The sequence below is a fragment of the Balaenoptera musculus genome, chromosome 2 (assembly GCF_009873245.2).
Source record: "Balaenoptera musculus isolate JJ_BM4_2016_0621 chromosome 2, mBalMus1.pri.v3, whole genome shotgun sequence".
NCBI classification, from domain to species: Eukaryota; Metazoa; Chordata; class Mammalia; order Artiodactyla; family Balaenopteridae; genus Balaenoptera; species Balaenoptera musculus.
Genome location: NC_045786.1, coordinates 143,849,540 through 143,876,122, shown reverse-complemented (window position 1 = coordinate 143,876,122; position 26,583 = coordinate 143,849,540). Strand labels below are relative to the sequence as shown.

Below are 26,583 nucleotides of genomic sequence, written 5' to 3'. Positions count from 1 at the left end.
GTGCTTTGTGACCACCTAGAGGGGAGGGATACGGAGGGTGGGAGGGAGGGAGATGCAGGAGGGAAGAGATATGGGAACGTATGTGTATGTAGGGCTGATTCACTTTGTTATGAAGCAAAAACTAACACACCATTGTAAAGCAATTATACTCCAATAAAAAAAAAAAAGAAGAAAAAAATTTTTTATTGAAGTATAGTGATTTACAATATCATGTAAGTTTCAGGTGTACAGCATGATTCAGTTTTTTTATATATGTATATATGTGGGTATATATATATATATTGTTTCTCAGATTCTTTTCCCTTATAGGTTATTACATAATATTGGGTATAGTTCCCTGTGCTATACAGTAGGCCCTTGTTGGTTAATTTGCACTTTTTTATAGCTAATGATGTTGAACATCTTTTTGTGTATTTATTTGCCCTCCACATATGTGCTTTGGTGAGATGTCTATTCGTTTATTTTGCCCATGTTTAAATTAAATTGTTTTTCAACTAAGTTTTTTAGCATTCTCTGTATCTTCTACACACGTCCTATGTCAGATAGGTGCTTTGTAAGTATTTTCTCCCAGTCTGTAGTTTTTTAATTCTCTTAACAGGATCTTTTCAAGAGCAAGTTTTTAATTTTGATTAAGTGCAATTTATCAATTTTTAAAATTTTTGGATCATGTGTTTGATGTTCTCAGACACCAAAGCTCAAGGTTCACCTAGCTGTAAGTTCTGAAGATTTTCTCCTATGTTTTCTTCTAAAAGTTTTAATAGCTTTAGATTTTACATTTAAGTCCAAGATCCACTTTGAGTTGGTTTTTGTATAAGGTGTGAGATTTAGGGTGACGGTCTCGGGGAGTTGTTTTTGTTTTTGTCTGTGGATGCCCAGTTGCTACAGCACCTTTTGTTGAAAGGACCATCCTTCCTCCGCTGAATTGCTTTTGCACCTTTGTCAAAAATCAGTTTGCCATGCTTGTGTAGGCCTACTTCTGGGTTCTCTTTTCTGTTCCATTGATCTCTAGGTCAATAGGACAGTGAAAATACTCTGTATGATACTATAATGGTGGATATCACTACACGTGTGTCCATTCCCACAGAGAGTACAACACCCAGAGTGAATCCTAATATAAACTGTGAACTTTGGGTTATAATGATGTGTCAATTTAGGTTCATCAGTTGTAACAAATGTACCCACTCTTGGGGGGTGGATATTGATGGTGAGGGAGGCTGCACAAGTGTGGTGGCAGGGGGTATATGGAAAATTTCTGTACCTTCCTCTTAAATCTGCTGTGAACTTAAAACTACTCTAGAAAAACTTAAAAAACAAAAAGAAAGAAAATAAACATTGAAAAAAATGTGGAGTCACCACATTTGTTCAGCTGATCAAAGGGAAGCATGGATTGAAAATTCATAAAGGGTCATGAAGGGAATAAAACACTAAAGATCTCTTGGTTTAAAAAAAATCACATAGAGTGATTCCTCCCACTTTCTTTTTCTTTTTGAAAATTGTTTTAGCTACTCTAGTCCCATTGCCTTTCCACATCAATTTTAGAATAAATAGCCCTTGAAACTCATGGCTTTCTTTCAACGGGTGCAACAGGACCGGAGAGTGGCAATTCCTCGGCCTTGACCACAGGAGCTACGTGGCTTGGAGCTGGAGAACTAGTTCGGATGTGGCCCTGAGGCCTGTCCACCCACAGGCTGAAACCCCTGGCTCCCTCCAGCTTGCTGGGCCACAGCTGGAACTGAACTCATTCAGCCAAGGAACAGTGAGCAAATGAACGTATTCTCAGTGGCCTGACAAGCTCTGGGCTGTCTCACCTGGACTTTGGGGGCACCACAAAGGTACCGGGCATAGGAATCAAGAACTTGCCGGTGGGCCATGCTCATGCCAGGAAGCCTTCTCCAAGGCTCTTTCCTTAGAGGCTCTGGCCGTGGGAGCTGCCGACCAGGGCGTTTGCAGGCGCCACCTGCCTTCCCTCCCCTGCTTCCAAGCATCCCAGCGTCTAGAGGTCTGTGCCCCTCTGGGAGGCTTCACCTCCACCCGAAGATTCCCTCTACAAGAAGAGGCTAAGAACCATTAGAATGTGAGCTCCACTAGGCGAGGGCTCTTATCATTTCACTCGTTACTGGATCCTCAGTAACTAACAAAGCTGGCACTTAGTAAGGTCTCAATGAAAATTTGTTGAATGAAAGAATGAAAGAGCCAAGTATAAAAGCACTAATGGTTCCTAACAACACCAGGGACTCATTAGAATCCATGGCTAGAAGGCTTTTCCAGATCACTAAACCCCATTTCCTCTCTAGTCCTTGGAAATCAGGATACGACAAGGATTCAACTCTTCGTTTAGTATCCTCCATGCATAAACTTTCTTTTGGACGCCACATAATAGGGGCTGAGATGGAGGGCGGGGGGTCAGTAGATGGAGCCCTGCTGGGTGTGTAATTAACCGTGGGTAGAAGGAGATATGGTACATGCATGAACACTCAAGCACCCTCGCACACACCCCTTCTGCAACCGATCTCTTCAAAGCTGATATAGTGATATGCCAGGCTTGGTCCAGGGTGGCTCAGACACCAGAAAGCAGCAGTAACCTGCATGCAGAGAGGAAAAGAGCCACCTCTCATGGGCCTGGAGCTGCTTAGGCACAGTTTGTAGTAGGCACGTATCAGAATGAATGCTTCTCCACAGGGAATTCCAATGTGAGCCAAGGCCAACCCACAGAGGTCATTAGCTGCCCAGCTCCATTCAAATCCAGCCCAGAAGCAGCTGCATAGCACAGGGAGATCAGCTCGGTGCTTTGTGACCACCTAGAGGGGTGGGATAGGGAGGGTGGGAGGGAAGGAGATGCAAGAGGGAGGAGATATGGGGATATATGTATATGTATAGCTGATTCACTTTGTCATAAAGCAGAAACTAACACACCATTGTAAAGCAATTATATCCAATAAAGATGTAAATATATATATATATATATATATATATATATTTTTTTTTTTTTTTTTTTAAAACAAAGAAAATAAATCCAGCCCAGGCTGGTAGGTAATCGGACTTGAGCTATCTGATGGCAAAGCTGACAGATCAATTATGGATCCAGCCTCCCCCTCTGTGCTGGGGGAAGAGAAAAAAGAGGTAGCTGGGAAGAGGTTAAAGTCACGTGAACAGGGGTGACGCTCCACATGTAGAATGCTCTGAGACAGCCAGCCTTGCACACCTCAGCCAGGCTTGAGGCAATGAAGTAAACCTCCTTCAGGTGTGCTTAACCACCATGAGGGCGGAGGCTAGAGGCTGCTTGGTCCCCTTCATCTGGGAGACCCGCCATCCGTCATCCCTGCCCTAAGCACCTCCCTCAGCCCTGAGTGAGAGTGCTGCTAGCTCCATCACTTGAGTGACGAAGGTCTCCAAGTTGGCACCAACCTGTAGCCCAGACGTCAAGAGAGATTCTAAAAACCGAGACCCAGAGAGGGACCTTGGAGAAATAACTGTGACTCACTCTTCACTTGGAACACAGACTATGGAGTAGCCAGTGGGGGAATAAAAGAAGTTTCAGCAAATTAAAGGTAGGTTGGATTTTGGAAGTTTCGCTTCCCTCCAAGATTGGTTTGACAAACACAGAAGCCCAGGCAGAAAGTGTAAGCAGTTTGCTATTGTTTTTATTCTTCTCTCATTTTCCTTTCACTGCTCACTCCCAGACCTCTTAGAAGTAGGAAAAGAGCAAATTGCAGAAAACTCCCAATAACACTAAATTTTCATTTGCCATCTATCGAAGCATCACCCTGGGATCTATAAGATCCTGGGCGCTCAGGGGAAAAAGTTCCCAGAGAACTGCCAGAAATCATTGCCCAAGTGCTCTCCCACCATTCTCCCATTTAATCATTCTTCACCCGCCCCACCAACACCCCACTGGAGGCTGAGAACTTCCCTTCCACACCTCATAAGTAATGAAGCCCAGGACCAGTCCCTGACTTTGTGTTTGGTTATCCTGGAAAACTCCCAAATCACCCACATTTGTTAGCATCAAGACCCTTAAAAGAGGCACCTCAGGAAAATCCACAAGCCTTGGGGGGCCAGGAAGAGCTTCTCAGGGTAAAACCACCATCTCTAAACACATTTTGCTTCCCATCCACTTTCCTGCTTCAATGGAAACCCAAAATTCCTTTCTGTCTCTCAACTTCTGCAGCTTTCGACTGTTTTAGCAGCAGATCGTCGGAGCTCAAGGGGCTGCTGGGGGTCCCTTCCTCTCTTCTGATATTCCTCTGTGGCATCAATAAAACACATGTGGATGCACGTGTGCCCTCCACCCCCCAAAACACACACAGACCCCTTCCATCTCTCTCCAAAGGCGAGGATCGACGGAGAAGGGAGGGGCAGCAGGATGGGAGTGCCCCAGATCAATGGATATTTGAAACTCAAACACATGGCCCGGGACCTACCCTGCATGTGTTAATTACCACACATGTGCCCATAAAGGAGTCTGTGAAACACAAGGGGCCCAAAGAACAGAGCGAGGCAAGGACATTCCAAGGGATTAAGTAAATAGTCTGAAGTTCTGACCCTCCTCCCCTCCTGGAGCACATGCATCTGGGTAAGATAACCGGACCTCCCTCCCTCCGTCCCCCGCTTCTCCCCTCGGGCCCACACCTGTGGACCCAGGATCAGGAGTGACCCAGACCTCCTTGCGAGCCAGACGGCCGTGACCTGCTACCGCCTGGCCTCTCTCCCTCTCCCCTGCCTCCCGCTATCTCCCTGGGCCTCTTCCCCCAGCCTCCTCCCGCTCTGCCTTTCTCCTTTTTCTCCTCCTCTCCTTTGGAGGACTGATTCCTGGCTGGCAACCAGACCCTCCGCCGCACAATACGCCTTTTCATTCCTCCCCGGCGGAGAGAGCTGATCCCTCCAAGCCCCATCCGTGGAGCATGTTCAAAAAGGCAAGAGGGTGGGGAAAGAAGGAGCTGGGTCCGTTCCTCCCCACCACCACCAATCCCCCCACACACACACCCAGACCCCCGGCCTCGCCCCCTTTCTGGCCATCCTCCGGGCCTAGCATCCTTCTGGGCAGGTCTTGGGCTGCAAGCTCTGGCTCCAGGGAGATGCCTTCTAGGAGACCCCACATGTGGGCATGAGCTCAGACAACGGCCCTTTGTGTCCTCCCACCTGCTGCCCTCCGGAGCACATTCCATTCTTAAGCGGCAGCTGAAAAAGGGACCTCGGCGGGGCTGACACAGGATATTACAAATGCCCTCTCGCACCCTGTTCCCATTCAAACCCCAGCTTCCTGGACAGGTGTGGCTTCAGGTGGCCCTTCCTACAGGTGGCCCGAACCTGCTTTTCACTGCACTGCCCATGGCAGACAAACAGAAGAGATTCAACACCTCTGTGGACCCTCTTAAGTAGAAGGAAAGAGAGGTCACTGGGCAGAAGTCAAGTGTCCAGGGGCGAGTCAGCCCTAGCATGTCCCCCACCCCTCTGCCAGCCCTTTGCACCAAAGAGGAAGCCTCCACACAACCATCTAGGAGGGAGGAACCCACCGGGGTAAGGGAGCAAAGAGCTAGAAACTGCTGGAAACTTATCCCCCTGACACGAGGCTTCAGACTCTACCCCCCTGTTCCCTGCATCATCCCTGGAGGAATTGGATTCCCCTGCCTTTTTCCAACTGGATCAGCAAGAGCCCGCCGTGACCACAGGTCTGGTTCTTATTGTTATCCACAGGGTACAAAGCCACAACAAACTGGAAAGTACAACCGGGGAAGTACTTCTCTGTGCAGTTGAAGAACCAAAATCCTCTGGTTGGTCTTTCTTGCTGCAGGTGTTTCATTCAGCATCATGCACTCAGTTCCCTTTGGTGGGGAAAGTCTGGGTGGTCCGTTTTGCATGATTGCTCTTTTTTTTCCCTACCACCAGGACCTCATGCCCAGGAATAAAGGCTATGCTCCTGAAGACTTCAGTTGCAACAAGCAAAACTGAAGGCAGCTCCCTTTTCCAACCCCAATAAATTACAGGCAGACACGCCCCTCACAGTGTTGACGATTTCAGATCCTTGCAGAAAGACACGTTCATCCCCTCTCCTCCCTTCCCTCCTAGAAGGGAACTACCAACACGTGAGGCTGTCTCCCCCTGTGCTTGGAAGGACCTGGAAAGGTGCTTGCTCCCTTCTTTCACCCACTTACTCGTTCCTGCTTGCTGGAATGGGAGCAGCCCATCGGGTCGCTTGGTCCATGGTTTCTAGTGGGTGGTGGTATCACCAAGCTCCACTTCCATGTCTTCTTGGAGGGACAGCATGCAGCGACGGCAGGTTCTCCAGACTCTCGGCTCCTGCGTTCAGGCAGTGGGACTCTGCCTCCTGTTCTGGTCCCCAGGGAATAAGCACTTGGGGCAAGGTCCAAGGCTTTGCCTTGGTCTCCCTGTGACCGCGGTGTAGGATAAGCCTGTACGCCCCACACTGATCCTTGCATGCCCAACTCTCCACGTGGACCCTTATGAGCATGAAGTTCCCAAGGCCCAGATTCAGGTGGGAGGGCTCAAACTCAGTCGAGACCTCCGGTCTGAGTTTTACCCGAGGGCACAAAATGGGGCTTCTGAAGTGCTTGCATGTGCAATAAAACTGATACCTGTTTTCCATGCAACTACCAGCGTGTACGCTGTCCTAGAAGTAAGAAGCGGTGAATCCTGGTGTCAGCACACTGGAAAGTATGGTCAGCACATCCCAAGGACCTATTCCTCATGTCGGCTGGTCCACTAAACAGCACTCAGACAAATGCCCTAGTCGGGCCGGCTGCACAATTTGTAGGGCCCAGTGCCAAGTGAAAATGCAAAGCCTTTTGTTCAAAAAGCAGGAAAAAAGGTGCCACAAAAGACACTAAAATATCAAGCCTTATCCTCTCTTCCGTAGCCTCTCTCTTGACTTGTCATGATGTTTTTAAATTTTCCATTTAGCATTGTTCTAGGTAATGAAAAATGAAAATTCTAAGCGTACTATGGAAGCCCTGTAGCCTGCATCACAAGAGCTATCTGCCAATGAGGCTGCAGCAGGTAGGCATAGTACACGTGTCTCTTTGCTCACACACACACTTCTTTGTCCCATTGGACTACACTTACAAAACCCAAGTTCAAAGGAAAATAATTAAGAATTTCGAGATAACAGCTGCATAAGTCACCTGCCCATGAAGCATCTAGTCTTAGTGAAAAGAATCTGGATGTGCTGGGCCAATTATCAAGGAAAATCAAGGGGGAAAAAATGTTCAGATGGGTTTCCAAAATAAAAGAGTCAGGGCAGACTTGGGCATACCTGCCTTCTTTGTGCTTTTCTGTTTAATGCTGGCTACACTGGTAGCTTATTGACTGAACTTCCCAGGAACCAAGAGTCTCAGGGTCCCTTCCAGCTCTGTGCACTGCACTTGCTCACCTCTCTCAGAAATTCTGGGAGCTTGGTCCCCTCCGCCCTATGAGCCTTACTTACCTCCAGGCTTCTGGGAGGAAACACAGAATAAGAATGGGAATTTTCTGTGGGGCACTTTTAGCTTTCACCCCAGGCTCCTTCCATCTTGTCTAAGAATGCCTGCTTGGACTGGCTTTAGAAGCAAACATTTAGATAAAGCGTGAAACTCCACTCACCTTTCCTTCCTGAGTTACCCTGGCTCACGGGCTTATCGGTGACTGAACCTTGGGTGAGAGGGGAAACAAAAACACAGACATTCAGAATGCATCGCGGTTGGTTTCTTTCAAAGAGTTGGTAAAGCCTGATGTTATGAGCATGTGGTTATGTATATATATATATTGTATACACATCTAGGAACATTATATACAAAGTGAGTACATACATACATGTGACTGGGGTTTGTTTAACATCAATGTCACTGATATCACAGCACTGTTGAGATGAACAATGATTTCCAGGCTCCCTGGCAATAGTCTTGACCAGATTTTTACAAAATTCCACATCCACATAACTCCTTTGTTGAACATTCCACTGACTGCCCCTCACCTCCACTTCCCACCAACCCCATGCTCTGAGCCCTATCCAGCCAGGGGGGCCAACTGAAAAGAAAACCCCTCTCACTGCAAATGCAATGATTGACATCCCTTGCTGGTTAGGGCAGGAAATCGGCGATTTTCCATCTGCATTAAGTAGAAAATTGTTGGCCCAATTGTAATGAATGGGCCAAAATAGTCTGAGGCATGGAAACAATTTTCTAGATGCAGCGTGTTCCTCAAGGAGGGGGCAGTCTGGGGGTTTGGCCAAATGCTTTGCCCTGCATGTGCTTGGATGCCCTGTGCCGCCATCCAACGGTCCTGACCCGGTTGCACCTGCCTTTCCCATGACACCCAACCCCGCACATGCAGGGCACAGCCAGCTCAGGCACACCAGGGCATCTGCGGAAGTCCCCGCGACAAAAGAGAAGAAACCCATCCCAATCCATATCCAACCCCTTCTCTGTATACTAGCTTTGTGAGAATTCAATTATATTTCCCTGCATGACTTGTTTCTAGCACATTTGTTTGCTTTAAATGAAACTTTCCAGGTCATTTGCAAGGAGGCCTCATTCCTCCCCCTCCCCACACCAACCCCAATTAAGGTTTCCAGTTTCCATGTAAACCACAAATAAAGTAAACTTTCCTTTTTGGCCTGCAAATTTTGGTTTCCTAATGTAGATACTTACTGCCCTTTCCACTCACTTTTCCCCTTATATAGCAGGGCTGGTTGAAAAATGAATAAATTGGGGGAAAAAAGGAAAACGTTAGGACAGCAGGACTGCCTTTGGAATTTCCCAGAGGTTTTAGAATAATGTTTTATACTTTGCTTGCACTTAAAAATTAAAAATAAGTAAATAAATAAAATCTCATATACACAGATTACAGAGAAATAGGAAGCAGCTGGTGGATGGGATAGGCTTTTTTTTGTTAACGTGGGCTGAGCTGCATAGTGAATTAAGGGAGTGTCTTTAAGTCCCTTACCATCTGAATGGAAGTGGGAAGTGTGAAGCTTGCCTAAATCTGTAATGCACAATCCCAGAAAACTGACCTAAGAACAAAATTTCTCTATGCCTATAAAGTCCAATGGACTCACCCAGAGGGTTGTTATAAAGCAGTGGTTCCCTAACTTGTCTTATCATGAGAACCACCTGAGAAGCTTCCTAAACATGTGGACTCCAAGTCTCCGTGACCACTGGATCCGAATACGGAAGGAGAAGCCTAGACACCTGGGTTCTTTTTGAATTCCCCAGGCACTGCTGATGACAGCCAGATTTGAGGACCGCGGTTATGAATGTTTTCCATCACCATACATTACATTGTTCAGGGGTTGCAAACATATGGCAACGTAGACCACCACTCTCCTCTCCTGCGCCCGTGAAAGACATCACTAATTGGTTGTCACAGCTTTTGATGTTGAATTCCAACGCAGTCTTGAAATTTATCTCAATAAAGTGTGCACCCAGGGCCACTAGCAACCAAGAGCACACAAGCTACAAACTTATATGCCATGCTCTCTAGAGGTTATGGCCGATGCTTGAGAAAAGAGCATTGAACCAGAAACTTAAGCTCAAAATAAATAGATACATACACACAGACACATACTGACCCTATCACCCAGCTGACGACAGAGCAAGCAAGTTTGGGTAGACTTCTCCCTGACCTGGAAGAGGGCTCATAACCACCACCAATCTTTCAAAAGTGCACCCACAAGATTCAGGAGACCAGCCAAGGGGTCTCTCTCCAACCCTTTTCTTTCTTCCCGCCCTTCCCTACGGTACCTGAACATACAGGAGTTTTATTCTGCACAGAAGAGCCACTGATGGGCTTCCCATCTGGGGTGACACACCAGCAGTACCCCGTGTAAGTATGGCACTGCACCTGTTCGGGGAAGTGGGAAGGGGAAAAGAACCGTAAGTCTTGGGTCACAGTATCGACAGTCACCTCCCACCTCCTTCAAAGCATCCCCAGCATAGCGGAGAACTCGTTCACCTCTCACCCAGCATCCCTCCCCCGAGTGTCCCTTGAAGGCTGGCCAGACAACATTGATTACATTTTCTGTGTGACTCCCAGGAGCAACCATAGCAATTTACTGTTTCCTTATGACATTTAATGCTTAATCTCTTATACCGTACTCGGATACGTCCGCTGTGTATCCCATCCATTTGTAAAAAATTGATTGGTGAATTTGGCAAGTACAAGTTGGAAAGTCCCCAATGTAGGTTGATATGACCCTTCTTTAAGAAGCAGAGACAAGGGAAAAGCTTTCTTCTTTTTCTAGCTTTTCCCAGCATCCGTTCCTATAGTCAGCCTGCCTATTGATCATATGGCTTTCTTGAGAAAAGGGCACATGTGATGGGGTTAAGGTAAAAACAAGGCCACTTGTGCCTGCAGATTCTAGTTCTAGATGCCCTGCTGCACCACTGTGTGATCTTCCTCAAGTCTCCGTGATCAGGTCCACGCTGCCTGGGAATAGTAAATAAAAATGAGGCTTTTGGCTTCATTCGGAGTAACTCTCCTTTCTCTCTCAATAGCTGTCATTCTGTCCACCTCCTCCACCCCACCCCATCATCCTTTTCCCACCCACTTTCTACACAAATCAGGGCATCATTCCCCTGCTTAAAACCCCTCGATGACTGGCCATCGTACTCAGGATGGAGATGGTGCTGATTTGCACGAGCTTGAGGGCCCCCATGATCTGCCCCCTGCCTATCCCCACAGCCTCATTCTAATCCCAGGTCTCCACACCCCCCATTCCAGCCACAAGCTGGAATGAGCCTTTGAGCCTTTGAGCCTTTGAGGCTCACAAACACATCCTAGTGTCTCATGATTCTGAACTTTTGTTTGCTCCAACTAGTCAATCTGCCCAGAGTACCATTCCCCAACCCATCCCAGCCCACTTCCAAACCCTCTGTCTTCCCACCCCATTCATGATACACCTTCTCCTTAAAGTGGTCCCAGCCTCCCCACGTCCTCTCCCTCCTTCCTCCGACCCTCCACACACCCTGGTTCCCCAAATTCAGAGCCCTTATTACAATGAGCTTAACTGTTGATCTGTCTGGTCTATCTCCCCCATTAGACTGTGACCTCCCTAAGGCAAGGGACTGAATATTGGCTCTTTCTATATTCCAAGCAGCTAGCACAATGCCTGACGTTTATTGTAGGCATCTGATGAGTTGAATAAATTCATGAATTATCATATTTCCTAAATTCTTGGTCTCCATCCATTCTAAAAATATAACAACAATTTAAACAGCCCCGCCACATTAAATGTAGACCTCAATTACAAGATGTGTGCCAATTGCACAGGCGTTAAATTGTGTGGAAAAGGTGCCTCTTGGGATCAAGGACACATTAGAATCGAGGATAGACAATAATAGCCTACAAATCAAGTGGTGAGGGATACAAGGGGTACAGGCGTAAAGGAGAGATTTGACAGCCTGGGTAAAATCCAGAAGTTATCAGCAAGACAGAAAAGCTACAGAAAAGGCTTCTGCTCTTGTGTGGGTACCAAACATCACAGTTTTCCCCAAAACTAGTTGCTTCATTGAGACCTACCCATAGAAATCAGGATAAGAACAAGATGTAGGGCATCTTGTTCCTACCAGTAAAAAATGAGCATTTTTATTTACCTCTACTGTCCATGCAGGGAAACTGTAGTCAATGCCTTTACCCCAGGACCATGTTTCACTCCTGCTTCCTCTCGTGGAGACAGTCCATAAACCCCATGGCCATGGTTCCTACCCCAGATGCTCACCCAAGATCAATGTCCTAAGGCAGTTTAGTGCTACCTTCTGAGGAAGGCTGAGGGCGGAATGGAAAGAAACCCAGACACACCTGGGTTTGAATCTGATCCAGCCAGTTACGAACTGGCATGTTACCTAGCTCTCTGAGCCCCATCTATAAAATGGGGATGACAGCGCCAAACCTGAAGGGCTGTGACAATGAAAACAGTGTGAGTCCAGTGCCTGGCACGGGCCGGTGGCCGGATACAGGATGGCTGCGGCAATGATTGCTCTCGGCTGTGTCAGAAACACCCGGCAAGCCGGCCTCCTAGCGGGCCAGAGCTCCCCTGGGAACCCCCAGAGGTTCAGGTGGGAAATACTGCTGGAAACTTGGAGTTCGCCCCTTCAGATTCTGTCCGGCCCACAGGGGATGGCTCCGAGGGATGACTCCTTGCCAGGGGCAGCATTTTCATGGGGCCTGTGTGGCTGCTTCTTCCTCCTTGGCCAATAATCACCTCTGGGGAAGCCTGTCCCTGGGGGCAGGTGGCCACGTCGACTCACCCGCGGGCCCCTTGGCTCTCATGGCCAAGGCCAGCCTCCCTTTCCGTGAGGATGGTACCCCACCCAAGTCCAGCTCCGAGGCTGCACGGAGCGCCCCTCCTCCTGGGCCTGCAGAGTCCCAGCCAAGGCTGCTGGGGACAGAAGCGCATGCCTGAGGAAGAGACTGAGCCCAAAGCTTTGTTTTGGGGGATTTAATCTGACATCGCAGCTCAGAAGGTCCCAAGGGCCACATGCTCACTGAGAGCGCCCATTGCATCCGTGTGGGCTCGGGGACACTGCCTCCCAGCCCCCAGCCAGGCCCACAGGCCCAAACACGGGCCCTTTCTCCCCAGGGTCCTCGGCATTTTGCTCAGACCAGGCTCCAAGGAGCAGACTCCAGATGACAGACTCCTCAGGCTGAAAGCTGCTTCCAAGTCCTTTCGCGTTTTATAACTGGAATTGAATGAGGAATTGTTGCCATGTTCCTCTGAGGCTTGGAATCCACCGTTATGGGCACACCTGCCCCAGGTGTGCTGCAGGAGAAGGAACAACAGTGAACAAAAGAAGACCCAGAGGACCCAGGCAGGGTCTCTGCCTGCAGGAAGTGCTGGGAGTGCCCAGCAAGGTCACTTCCCTTTGCTGAAGGAGCCCTGAGTGAATGAACCCATGGTTCTCAATTGAGAGGTTGTTTGTAAGTTGTCTTGGGGAGTTTCCAAGATGTCTTCTTGAAGAAAAAGAAGTTACATGGAGACGGAAAGCAATGGTCACGGAGTCAGACTGCAGCCCACCTTCCTTAACTAACCAGCTCTGCCACTTCATTTTAACTTAATCGCTGAACTTTCCAGCCCTCTGCAGCCTTGGAAAGGTTCGCAGTCCAACCAAGCTTCAGACTGTCCATGACTATTTAAAAAGGGGGAGATAATAATACCTACCTCACTCAGTTGCTGGGAGGATTAAACTAGATAATGTAAATATAGCACTCAGTTCACATGGTAAGTGCCCAGTTAAACTTAGCTATTTATTTTTATTATCATTATGTTATTTTTTAGCCAACTCTCTGTACACTCAAGAAAAGCACAGCCAAATTCTCTGGTAGAAACTAAAGAACATTCTATTCTGACCAGCCCCAAGGGAAGGGGCGATCTGAAATCAGCAAAAAGTGTGAACAAGTTTGAGTAAAGGAAGGGAGAGCTTGTTTTCATATAGAAATAGTTCTGTTACTGTCAGATGAGAGAAGTCAGGTTTCTTGCAGAAAAGCAATCAGGATGTAAATTCTATAGAATCGATGGTTTATATATACATGATCAAGAGGTAAATCCTACCTAGTTCCACCTTCTCCCTTGCAAATGCATTTATTCTTTTAAATTAGTAAGTAATCCCCTTTGCTCTATCTCTGCCCCACAGCCCACACACCAGCCTCAAATTAATCAACTTTCAGACTTAATCTATGTGAAAAGCATGGGCCAAGGGGAACTGACAAGGCAATTGACTATTTCTAGTGTCTAGCATCTAGTGCAGTTTTCAAATCTCAGTGTTGTTCTAGCCACAAAGGTACAGATACAAACCGTGGCATTTGTTCCTACCCCACTCTGGAATATTCTGGGAAGGCTAAAAGGTAAATTGATGGGTCTTCCTTAAGAGACAAAAAGTGTTTTTACATCAACCTAAGTGAGGTTACTCTCTGGTTATACTGTAACTACGCTGTGGATATATATCTGGTACTCCTAAAGGTGCTTTAAAAACAGTGTATTCTTAGGTAGGTAAATTTCATCTCTGACTCATATACTTAAATATTTTTGGCAAGAAGCCCTTTGCAAAAACAGCCCAGCGGTGTACTTCAGGTCAACCTTTCTGTCCAAATTAAGGCAAATCTGAAATTATTTCAAGCCTGTTACATTAGGTCAGCTTGTGGACACCTGGAAGAACGTGGGAGGCTAGCACTCCCAGTGAGTGCAGTTGAGTGACTGATGAGCAGGGAAGAACAGAGCAAACACCAGCTCACAGGGCAAAGCCAATGGGGCTTTGGAGGAAAGCCAATGGAGGAAAGCAGGAGAAAAGCAAGGGAGACAATAGACCATGTAGAGAGACAAGGATCACTCAGGTGCCACGCCCCAAATGGAAAACAACACCTTCTACATTTACAATGACTTTTCAATCACCACCACGACAGACACATTATCTCTTTTGGGTCTCAAGGTCACCCAGTGTGCAAATCTTTCCTGGGAGAGGTACAGGGAGCAGAGGTTATTTGTTCAAATGTTACAGTTAGTTCGTAACAGCACAGGAATTCAGATACCGATCTCCAAGCTCTCATAAAATTTCAGAATTGACAGAGCTGGAAAAAGCCTTAGGGATCACCAGTCTCATCCAAACGCTTTACAAATGAGGAAACTGAGACCCAGAGACAAGAGAGGTAGTGTGATGGCCAGGACCTAGTCCTGGCAGACAGAAGTCCCCCCAGACCTGGAAGGGAGATGAAGAAAGGCCTGGGTCCCAGTGCTGGTGTCTGAGGGAACTGTCTTTGTGCCCTGTAATTCTCTGGCAGATGGAACTCTTTTGGGGGAGAGGGAGAGGAGGTAAGATAAATATTCAACTCAAGAGTCTTTTGCTCCAGTTTGAGTGAGAGGCCGTATCTGGAGTAGTTCAGACGATAGCATGGGGGCCTCTGCTGTGCCCCCTGGCCAGCCTGCTTTCTTCTGGCTGTTCTTGGGGGGCTTCTCGGACAGGGGTCAGACCTTGCATCCTAAAGTAGCTTCTTTGTTGTTGGACTTTTGCTGTTTTTCCTACCAGCTTCCCTAGGAGAACAGTCTCCCTTGTGTGTGCCCACTTCCTTCCCTTCTCCTGGAATGTGAAGCTGCTCTTCCTCCACCTTTACGTCTGTCACTTTGATACAGTGATGAATGCAGTTGGTGTCCTATTGGGTGTGACTAGGAATTATTGGAGATGAAAGGGTTCTCTAGCCAAATAACTTTGGAATATTGGGTCAAATAAAATTAAAAGATTTCTTGACTGCAGAACTTCTCAGAGCCTTAAATCAGTTCATGATTCAGCTCTAAGAGGAAGATATCATTTGCAGCAATTCATAAACTCAATTAACTGTGGGACCCTCCCTTAACTTTGTGTGGGTGAAACCGAATCCCTCTAACACTGAGTTTATTATTTTTAACCTCTCTATCTAAAGCGTTATTCCCTTTCTTGTCCCACCCTTGTTCCCCTCAGGATTGAGGAGTATCAAAGAAAAGGGGGAAACCAAGCAGGACCCTGTGGGGCCCTTCCAGGTACCAAAGCCCCATTTCTTATTTGTAGAAAACTACACTAAACTAAAGGCTTTAGTCTCCTAGGCCTTCCCTGAGTTCCAAAGAGCAGACTCAAGCAGTTACTAATTAGGGGAGTGAGAGAGTACAGAAACAAAGGAAAAGTAGTCAAGCAAGAAAAGTAATGATAGCTTAAACGATACTTCAATGATTGTAAAACAGAGTCCTAGTTCCTCCTCAAGGGATATACATAACAATCTGACACAAATCTTTGAGTTGTTCTGCAGAAACTAAGACCCCTCCACCCAGGTGGAGGATGGTGACTACAAGCTGAATAGAAGCATGTGGACCCCAGACTGGTTGGAACCAGAAGGTTGCTGATTAAGATCCTGAAACATCACCCTGTTACCTCACCACCAACCAATCAGAAGAAATTCCATGAGCTGCAAGCCTCACCCCAAATGTTGCCTTTAAAAACCCTTCCCTGAAAGCTGTCAGGGAGTTCAGGTCTTTTGAGCGTGAGCTGCCCGTTCTCTTTGCTTGGCACCCTGCAATAAATGCTCTACTTTCCTTCACCATAACCTGGTGTCAGTGGATTGGCTTTGCTGCACATGGGTGAGGGCAAATGGACCCAAGTTTGGTTTGGTAACACAGGGAGCATTCCATGGTAGTACTAGTGTTTTCTGAAACATGATTTTTTTCAAAAAAGAAAGAAAGAAAAAGAAAACAAAAAGCAGTATAATGAAGTGCAGGGCCTTGCTATATTTCTCTGCTTTTCCCAGTCCTACTTTCTCACTATCCAGGTATCAGGCTTTCATTTAGTTTACTCTTTTTTGAAACAATTTTCTTCTGGCAAATCCCCACCTCCTTTTCTATAATGCTTTCTCATGCTCTATCTATTAAGAAATCCATCCTGGGGCTTCCCTGGTGGCACAGTGGCTGGGAATCTGCCTGCCAATGCAGGGGACACGGGTTCGAGCCCTGGTCTGGGAAGATTCCACATGCCACAGAGCAACTAGGCCCGTGAGCCACAACTACTGAGCCTGCACGTCTGGAGCTTGTGCTCCGCAACAAGAGAAGCCGCGACAGTGAGAGGCCCGTGCACTGCGATGAAGAGTGGCCCCCGCTCGCCGCAACTAGAGAAAGCCCTCGCACAGAAACGAAGACCCAACACAGCCAAAAATAAATTAATTTAAAAAAAAAAAGAAGAAGAAATCCATCCTGAATTACCTTAGACCTTCATTGACAACTGGGATCCCCTCCAAGGCATCTCTACCCTGTGCCTATATCACCCCATTCCCACCCCTTTTCTTTGCACTTCTTTTGTAAAATAGAAAAATGTGAACCATATGCAAAGGGACAGGCTTGATTCAGCATTCTTCTAGCAACTATCAAACTTGTAATGAAATGACTACTATCATGTACAGGAACATTTCCTAGCGGGAAAAAGTTGAACTAAAAGCAGAAGGCATGTGGCTATTTCTCTAACTCTCCTTGGCAGTGGGAGTATGAGACCTTTTTTTTTTTCTTTATAATCTTCCAGTTGCTCCAAATCGGTTAGTAGGTTTTTCAGATTAAGCTAATGCACAGTGATAGTTAAGCATCTTGCAGTAGATCCACCCAATAACTTTGTTTCAGGGCAGTATTTTTAGCAGGCACATTTTCCTTTTGTCTGCATACTCTATAGGACCTCTAAGAAATTGTTTTTCCACGGGTGCCATGTACCCTGGCTGGATGACTGAGTCCCCGGGCCATCTGAGGTTGCCACTCATCCCCCTAGAACCTCTCTCTCCATCAGAAGCTGCAGGAGAACATTGTTTATTGCGTTCACAGTAAGATTTACCTGGAGGGCTTATGAAAACAGATTCCTGTGTCCCACCTACAGAATTTCTGGATTCATTAGTTCTGGGGTCATCTGGATAACATGCATTTCTAAGAAGTCCCCAAGTGATGCTGCTGCTGGTTCAGGGACCACAGTCCAAGAACCAGTGTTTTAAAAGACACTTCGTCACTCCATCCTTTCTGGCATTTATCATGAACTACTCAAGAAACAAATACTTTTCTAGGTGGGAATTTGGGAGCAAGGGGCCTTGGGACAATACTTCTCTCCAAAGTTTTTCTGTTCCAGTTGTTCTGATGACATGTGGTCTTTTAATTCATGGCTCTAGTGATTCGTGGCATTAAATCTTCTGGGTGATTTCACACATGGAAGAAAGTTTGATTGCAGTGAGACGAGCAGGGGAGACAGGAGGGATGGTGTAATCCTTTTGGTCTGGCTAGCATGAGCTGTTTCTCCCTCTGTTTAGAAGAGGTTATCCCACAAACGTCCCCCTCATCTTTAGTCAGGTTTGGCTGAGAAGCAACAGGATGCAGAAGAAAAAAACATGGCTTTGGAGTCAAAATGAGCTGGGTTTAAATACCATCTCTGTGTAACTTTGGCAAAGCCACTTAACCTCTCTGAGCCTATTTATGAAATAAGGCTAATGGTGCCTACCTTGAAGGTTACTGAGAAGACAAAATGAGACAAGATACATAAAGCATCTAAAATAGTGTCAGGTGTAGAGTATGTACTCAGCACAAGCAGATTTCATCCCTTTCCCCTTCCGTTTTACAGAGAGGATGTAGGTTGTAGCTTCAAAGCACTGCTATTCTTGCTGGCTGTAGACACTGTCTCCTGCTCTATGCCAAGTCTAGGGAGGACTGTCTGCTGGGGAATGAGGGATTTTCCTTTTAGAGTATTTGCCTCGTCCTCCAGATTTTAATGGAGAAGATGCAAGGAAGGAAGATAATCCCTCAATTTCAAATCCTCTTAAATGTGGGAGTCTTTGTTGACTATGTTTTTTATGAGTCGATGGTGTAATGTGGCTGCCAACGTGATATTAGTCAAGCAGTAGTGTGTTTAGAACAAGAGATAATGCCATTCTTCCCCAAGCTGTTTATGACCACATCTGAAATACTGTGTCCAGTTTGGGGAAGGACACTCTATAAGGGGCACCTTAGCAAACTGAATTAAGAGGAAAGAGGCCAGGAGGAAAGAGAGACATAAAACCCTGTGATATGGGAATGAGCGATAGAACTAAAGATCTTTGCCAGGGTGAAAAGAAATATTTGTTGGCTATAAGACAGGATTTCACAAGGACATAATGGTGTCTGTCTTCAGATCTTTCTGTGGAAAGTGTGATTTCTGTGGATTCTGTACGTTCCTTAGCTAGAATGGGGGTCATCTGTTGGAAATTACAACTTTCAAGTCAATGTAGGGAAGGAATTTCCAACTAAATTGTCCCAAAATGCATTATGTCATCATTGGTGGTAATAAGTTTCCTGTCTTTGGTGGCAATCAAGCAGAAGATAGATGACTGCTTGGTGAGAGATTGTTCCTGGATGTGGTGGGGCAGGGAGATGAAGGAGCTGAACCAGATACATCTGAGGTCCCCTTTGACCCAAAAGTTCTGTGATTCTACAACTGTGCCCTAAGTTGAACTTTCACTGGTTAAGAGTAAGGTGGAAATTTATGAACCAGTACCTAATTGTCAGTGTTAGGACCATTTTTCCAAATACATGAGGAAAAACATTTTTTTGTATTTTCCAAAAAGTGCGAACACCATCCCCTCCAACACACACATAAAGGTATTTTCAAAAATCTTAGTGTTAGGGCTTCAAGGACACAAAGAACTTAATTTTCTTGACTTCTGCCCTCTGATTTGGTGCCTAGAATGGCCCAGGTTTTGTAAACAGCAAATATGACACCTCTTGTTCGTTCACTTCTATTTCCATTTCAGGGGGAAGATATCAAATACGTTTTTACATTTTAAAAATATCCAATGGGGGGACCTTCAAGATGGCGGAGGAGTAAGATGTGAAGATCACCTTCCTCCTCACAAATACATCAAAAATACATCTACAAGTGGAACAACTCCTGCAGAACACCTACTGAACGCTGGCAGAAGACCTCAGACTTCCCAAAAGGCAAGAAACTCCCCACGTACCTGGGTAGGGCAAAAGAAAAAAGAAAAAACAGAGACAAAAGAATAGGGACGGGACCTGCACCAGTGGGAGGGAGCCGTGAAGGAGGAAAGGTTTCCACACACTAGGAAGCCCCTTCGTGGGCGGAGACTGTGGGTGGCAGAGGAGGGGAGCTGCGAAGCCACGGAGGAGAGCGCAGCCACAGGGGTGGGGAAGGCAAAGCAGAGAGATTCCCGCACAGAGGATCGGTGCCGACCAGCACTCACCAGCCCGAGAGGCTTGTCTGCTCCCCTGCCGGGGCGGGCGGAGGCTGGGAGCTGAGGCTCGGGCTTCGGTCAGATCCCAGGGAGAGGACTGGGGTTGGCTGCGTGAACACAGCCTGAAGGGGGCTAGTGTGCCACAGCTAGCCGGGAGGGAGTCCGGGAAAAAGTCTGGACCTGTCTAAGAGGCAAGAGACCCTTGTTTTGCGGTGCGTGAGGAGAGGGGATTCAGAGCACTGCCTAAAAGCTCCAGAGACGGGTGCGAGTCGCGGCTATTGGCGCGGACGCCAGAGACGGGCATGAAACGCTAAGGCTGCTGCTGCCGCCACCAAGAAGCGGCAGCTTCTTTTTCTTTCAGTATAGTTTTTAGCCCTTGTTATTATTGGTGGATTGGTTTTTTGGTTTGGTTGTTTTCTTCTTTCTTTCTTTTTTGTTTTTTCTTTTTAATTCTTTTATTTTTAATAATAATTTTTTTATTTTTTATTTTAATAACTTTATTTTGTTTTATTTTATTTTATTCTTTCTTTCTTTCTTTTTTTCTCCCTTTTCTTCTGAGCCGTGTGGCTGACAGGGTCTTGGTGCTCCGGCCAGGTGTCAGCCCTGAGCCTCTGAGGTGGGAGAGCCGAGATCAGGACATTGGTCCCAGAGACCTCCCAGCCCCATATAATATCAAATGGCAAAAGCTCTCCCAGAGACCTCCATCTCAACGCTAAGACCCAGCTCCACTCAGTGACCAGCAAGCTACAGTGCTGGACACCCTATGCCAAACAACTAGCAAGACAGGAAAACAACCCCACCCATTAGCAGAGAGGCTGCCTAAGATCATAGTAAGTTCACAGACACCCCAAAACACACCACCGGACTCGGTCCTGCCCACCAGAAAGACAAAATCCAGCCTCATCCACCAGAACACAGACACCAGTCCCCTCCACCAGGAAGCCTACAAAACCCACTGAACCAACCTTACCCACTGGGGGCAGACACCAAAAACTACGGGAACTACGACCCTGCAGCCTGTGAAAAGGAGACCCCAAACACAGTAAGATAAGCAAAATGAAAAGACAGAGAAACACACAGCAGATGAAGGAGCAAGGTAAAAACCCATCAGACCAAACAAATGAGGGGGAAATAGGCAGTCTACCTGAAAAAGAATTCAGAGTAATGATAGTAAAGATGATCCAAAATCTTGGAAATAGAATGGAGAAAAAACAAGAAACGTTTAATAAGGACCTAGAAGAACTAAAGAGGAAACAAAAAATGATGAACAACACAATAAATGAAATTAAAAATTCTCTAGAAGGAATTAATAGCAGAATAACTGAGGCAGAAGACCAGATAAGTGACCTGGAAGATAAAATAGTGGAAATAACTACCACAGAGCAGAATAAAGAAAAAAGAGTGAAAAGAGGAATGTGTGTGGAGCCCATGGCGGTGCGGGATCTGCGAGCCGAGCTGGACTCGCTTCTCCTGCAGCTGCTCAGGGACCTGGAGGAACTGGAGGCAAAGAGGGTGGCACTGAACGCCCGGGTGGAGGGCTGGCTCTCACTCTCCAAAGCTCGCTATGCCATGGGTGCCAAGTCGGTAGGGCCTCTGCAGTATGCCTCCCACATGGAGCCCCAGGTCAGCGTCTGCACCAGCGAGGCCCAGGACGGACTCCAGAAGTTCTGGATGGTGAGAGCTGGCACCCAGACTCCAGAGGAGGTGGGACCCCGCAAGGCAGTTCTGTGCAGGCGCAAGGGCCTCACGAGGACCCCAGAGCCAGACCCCTCCGCAGCTCCCCAGGACCCTCTGAACTGGTTTGGAATCCTGGTTCCTCACAGTCTACGGCAAGCTCGAGCCAGCTTCTGGGAGGGTCTGCAGCTGGCTGCAGACATGGCCAGCCTTCAGATCTGCATTGACTGGGGTCGAAGTCAGCTCCAGGGGCTGCAGGAGAAACTCAAGCAGTGGAGCCTGGCACTCCCTGACCTGCCACCACAGAAGCAAGGCAGTGAGCACAGCTGTTCTTTGACGTGGCTGCATTATCTCAGGCCTTCTTCCTTCACAGATTGCCCCCCACCCCAGCTGTTTCTCCCTCCTTAATACTTCTCTGGTCTGCATGTTTCCAACTTTATTAGATGGGGAAGTTTGAAGAGGCAAAGTGAGTAATGTTGAAAGTCACTACTATGAAACCACTTCTAGACTTGTGTTGTCTCAGGACATATTCATGTCGGGCAGGCACAAACCTGTTAGATTAGTTCATATCACTGAACAACTGTAACAACCTGATGCATAAATCAGCTGTGATTTTTCATTAAAGGATGAAATATTGCACAGCTAGTGGCAGGGAAGGACAAGAAGTAGGTGCTTCAGTTTCACTATATCCTTAAAAGTGATTTTGATGGAGGAAAAAAACATACACAGCTAACAGATCAGGACAGAATGATTCCTCATCGATAAAACACACACACACCCGAGTAGATGGGCAGCACTTGGCAGGTTTTAAGCCAGAAAGTAAAAAGGATCGGACCTAGATTTTCAAGGGAAATCTTTCAAAAGACCATTCAGGTTTATAAAACCTGCCATTATCTTTCCAAGGGTGAGTCTTTTAATTTGTTGAAGGGCCAGGAACCCTGTGTCAATTCATTTTCCTACTGGCTTGTTGATACTTTTAGCAGTTTCAAGGAGCTAATTGTTATGTTTGGTGGATGTTAGTTTTCTGTTCATAATACGAGATGTAAATTGTTTTTCCCAGTTTGTCTTTTAACTTTGCTTATGGTGGTTTAAAAAAAAAAAAAACGTTTTATTATAAAATAAAATACATTATATTAAACTGCAAAAAAAGAAAAAAGAAAAAAAAGAATTGAGGACAGTCTCAGAGACCTCTGGGACAACATTAAACACACCAACATTCGAATTATACAGGTACCAGAAGAAGAAGAGAAAGAGAAAGGGACTGAGAAAATATTTGAAGAGATTATAGTTGAAAACTTCCCTAATATGGGAAAGGAAATGGTCACTCAAGTCTAGGAAGTGCAGAGAGTCCCATATAGGATAAATCCAAGGAGAAACACGCCAAGACACATATTAATCAAACTATCAAAAATTATATACAAAGAAAAAATGTTAAAAGCAGCAAGGGAAAAGCAACAAATAAGATACAAGGGAATCCCCATAAGGTTAACAACTGATCTTTCAGCAGAAACTCTACAAGCCAGAAGGGAGTGGCAGGACATATTTAAAGTGATGAAAGGGAAAAACCAACAACCAAGATTACTCTACCCAGCAAGGATCTCATTCAGATTCGACAGAGAAATTAAAACCTTTACAGACAAGCGAAGCTAAGAGAATGCAGCACCACCAAACCAGCTTTACAACAAATGCTAAAAGAACTTCTCTAGGCAGGAAATACAAGAGAAGGAAAAGACCTACAATAACAAACCCAAAACAATTAAGAAAATGGTAATAAGAACATACATATCGATAACTACCTTAAATGTAAATGGATTAAATGCTCCCACCAAAAGACATAGACTGGCTGAATGGATACAAAAACAAGACCTATATGTATGTTGTCTACAAGAGACCCATTTCAAACCTCGGGACACATACAAACTGAAAGTGAGGGGATGGAAAAAGATATTCCATGCAAATGGAAATCAAAAGAAAGCTGGAGTAGCAATTCTCATATCAGACAAAATAGACTTTAAAATAAAGACTATTACAAGAGACAAAGAAGGACACTACATAATGATCAAGGAATCAATCCAAGAAGAAGATATAACAATTGTAAGTATTAATCCACCCAACATAGGAGCACCTCAATACATAAAGCAAATACTAACAGCCATAAAAGGGGAAATCGACAGTAACACAATCATAGTAGGGGACTTTAATACCACACTTTCACCAATGGACAGATCATCCAAAATGAAAATAAATAAGGAAACACAAGCTTTAGATGATACACTAAACGAGGTAGACTTAATTGATATTTATAGGACATTCCATCCAAACACAACAGAATACACTTTCTTTTCAAGTACTCATGGAACATTCTCCAGGATAGATCATATCCTGGGTCACAAATCAAGCCTTGGTAAATTTAAGAAAATTGAAATCGTATCAAGTATCTTTTCTGACCACAACACTATGAGACTAGATGTCAATTACAGGAAAAAATCTGTAAAAAATACAAACACATGGAAGCTAAACAATACACTACTTAATAACCAAGAGATCACTGAAGAAATCAAAAAATACCTAGAAACAAATGACAATGAAAACACGATGACCAAAAACCTATGGGATGCAAAAAAAGCAGTTCTAAGAGGGAAGTTTATAGCATTACACTTCTACCTTAAGAAACAAGAAACATCTCAAATAAACAACCTAACCTTACACCTAAAGCAATTAGAGAAAGAAGAGCAAAGAAACCCCAAAGTTAGCAGAAGGAAAAAATCATAACGATCAGATCAGAAATAAATGAAAAAGAAGGGAAGGAAACGATAGCAAAGATCAATAAAACTAAAAGCTGGTTCTTTGAGAAGATACACAAAATTGATAAACCATAAGCCAGACTCATCAAGAAAAAAAGGGAGAAAACTCAAATTAATAGAATTAGAAATGAAAAAGGAGAAGTAACAACTGACACTGCAGAAATACAAAGGATCATGAGAGATTACAACAAGCAACTGTATGCCAATAAAATGGACCATGTGGAAGAAATGGACAAATTCTTAGAAATGCACAACCTTCCGAGACTGAAACAGGAAGAAATAGAAAATATGAACAGATCAATCACAAGCACTGAAATTGAAACTGTGATTAAAAATCCTCCAACAAACAAAAGCCCGGGACCAGGTGGCTTCACAAGCGAATTCTATCAAACATTTAGAGAAGAGCTAACACCTATCCTTCTCAAACTCTTCCAAAATAGAGCAGAGGGAGGAACACTCCCCAACTCATTCTACGAGGCCACCATCACCCTGATACCAAAACCAGACAAAGACGTCACAAAGAAAGAAAACTACAGGCCAATATCACTGATGAACATAGATGCAAATCCTCAACAAAATACTAGCAAACAGAATCCAACAGCACACTAAAAGGATCATACACTGTGATCAAGTGGGGTTTATCCCAGGAATGCAGGGATTCTTCAGTATATGCAAATCAATCAATGTGATACACCATATTAACAAATTAAAGGATAAAAACCATATGATCATCTCAATAGATGCAGAGAAAGCTTTCAACAAAATTCAACATCCATTTATGATAAAAACCTTCCAGAAAGTAGGCATAGAGGGAACTTACCTCAACATAATGAAGGCCATATCAGCCAACATCGTACTCAATGATGAAAAATTGAAACCATTTCCACTAAGATCAGGAACAAGACAAGGTTGCCCACTCTCACTACTATTATTCAACATAGTATTGGAAGTTTTAGCCACAGCAATCAGAGAAGAAAAAGAAATAAAAGGAATCCAAATCGGAAAAGAAAAAGTAAAGCTGTCACTGTTTGCAGATGACATGATACTATACATAGAAAATCCTAAAGATGTTACCAGAAAACTACTAGAGCTAATCAATGAATTTGGTAAAGTAGCAGGATACAAAATTAATGCACAGAAATCTCTTGCATTCCTATACACTAATGATGAAAAATCTGAAAGTGAAGTTAAGAAAACACTCCCATTTACCATTGCAACAAAAAGAATAAAATACCTAAGAATAAACCTACCTAAGGAGACAAAAGACCTGTATGCAGAAAATTATAAGACACTGATGAAAGAAATTAAAGATGATATAAATAGATGGAGAGATATACCATGTTCTTGGATTGGAAGAATCAAGATTGTGAAAATGACTATACTACCCAAAGCAATCTACAGATTCAATGCAATCTCTATCAAACTACCAATGGCATTTTTCACAGAACTAGAACAAAAAAATTCACAATTTGTACGGAAACACAAAAGACCCTGAATAGCCAAAGCAATCTTGAGAAAGAAAAACGGAGCTGGAGGTATCATGCTCCCTGACTTCAGATTATATTACAAAGCTGCAGTAATCAAGACAGTTTGGTACTGGCACAAAAACAGAAACATAGATCAATGGAAGAGGATAGAAAGCCCAGATATAAACCCAGGCACATATGGTCACCTTATCTTTGAAAAAGGAGGGAAGAATATACAGTGGAGAAAAGACAGCCTCTTCAATAAGTGGTGCTGGGAAAACTGGACAGCTACATGTAAAAGAATGAAATTAGAACACTCCCTAAAACCATACACAAAAATAAACTCAAAATGGATGAAAGACCTAAATGTAAGGCCAGACACCATAAAACTCTTAGAGGAAAACATAGGCAGAACACTCTATGACATAAATCACAGCAAGATCCTTTTTGACCCACCTCCTAGAGAAATGGAAATAAAAACAAAAATAAACAAATGGGACCTAATGAAACTTAAAAGCTTTTGCACAGCAAAGGAAACCATAAACAAGACGAAAAGACAACCCTCAGAATGGGAGAAAATATGCGCAAATGAAGCAACGGACAAAGGGTTACTCTCCAAAATTTACAAGCAGCTCATGCAGCTCAATATCAAAAGAACAAACAACACAATCCAAAAATGGGTAGAAGTCCTAAATAGACATTTCTCCAAAGAAGATATACAGATTGCCAACAAACACATGAAAGGATGCTCAACATCATTAATCATTAGAGAAATGCAAACAAACCTACAATGAGATATCATCTCACACCAGTCAGAATGGCCATCATCAAAAAATCTACAAATAATAAATGCTAGAGAGAGTATGGAGAAAAGGGAACCCTCTTGCACTGTTGGTGGGAATGTAAATTGATACAGCCACTATGGAGAACAGTATGGAGCTTCCTTA

The 26,583-nt window shown here is 45.0% G+C and overlaps 2 protein-coding genes across 5 annotated transcripts in view; one reads left to right on the top strand and one right to left on the bottom strand.

Moving 5' to 3' along the window:
* The window catches only part of SMOC1 (SPARC related modular calcium binding 1), a 154,107-nt gene that overhangs the window by 46,033 nt on the left and 81,491 nt on the right, over positions 1 to 26,583 (bottom strand). For all 4 annotated transcript variants that reach the window (XM_036841582.1, XM_036841578.1, XM_036841580.1 and 1 more), the window contains exons 4-5: positions 9,735 to 9,834; positions 7,597 to 7,644 (exon numbers count right to left, since the gene is read on the bottom strand). In XM_036841582.1, the coding sequence (XP_036697477.1) occupies positions 7,597 to 7,644; positions 9,735 to 9,834 (148 nt within the window). The remainder of the gene's footprint in view (positions 1 to 7,596; positions 7,645 to 9,734; positions 9,835 to 26,583) is intronic.
* LOC118889634 (coiled-coil domain-containing protein 115-like) lies at positions 21,046 to 21,852 on the top strand. The gene has a single exon (XM_036841583.1). The coding sequence runs from the start codon at positions 21,106 to 21,108 to the stop codon at positions 21,772 to 21,774; it is 669 nt and encodes a 222-aa protein (XP_036697478.1). The 5' UTR covers positions 21,046 to 21,105; the 3' UTR covers positions 21,775 to 21,852.

Bases quoted from the DNA above. Each gene is read 5' to 3' on its own strand.
- LOC118889634 (XM_036841583.1), top strand. From the start codon at position 21,106: ATGTGTGTGGAGCCCATGGCGGTGCGGGATCTGCGAGCCGAGCTGGAC.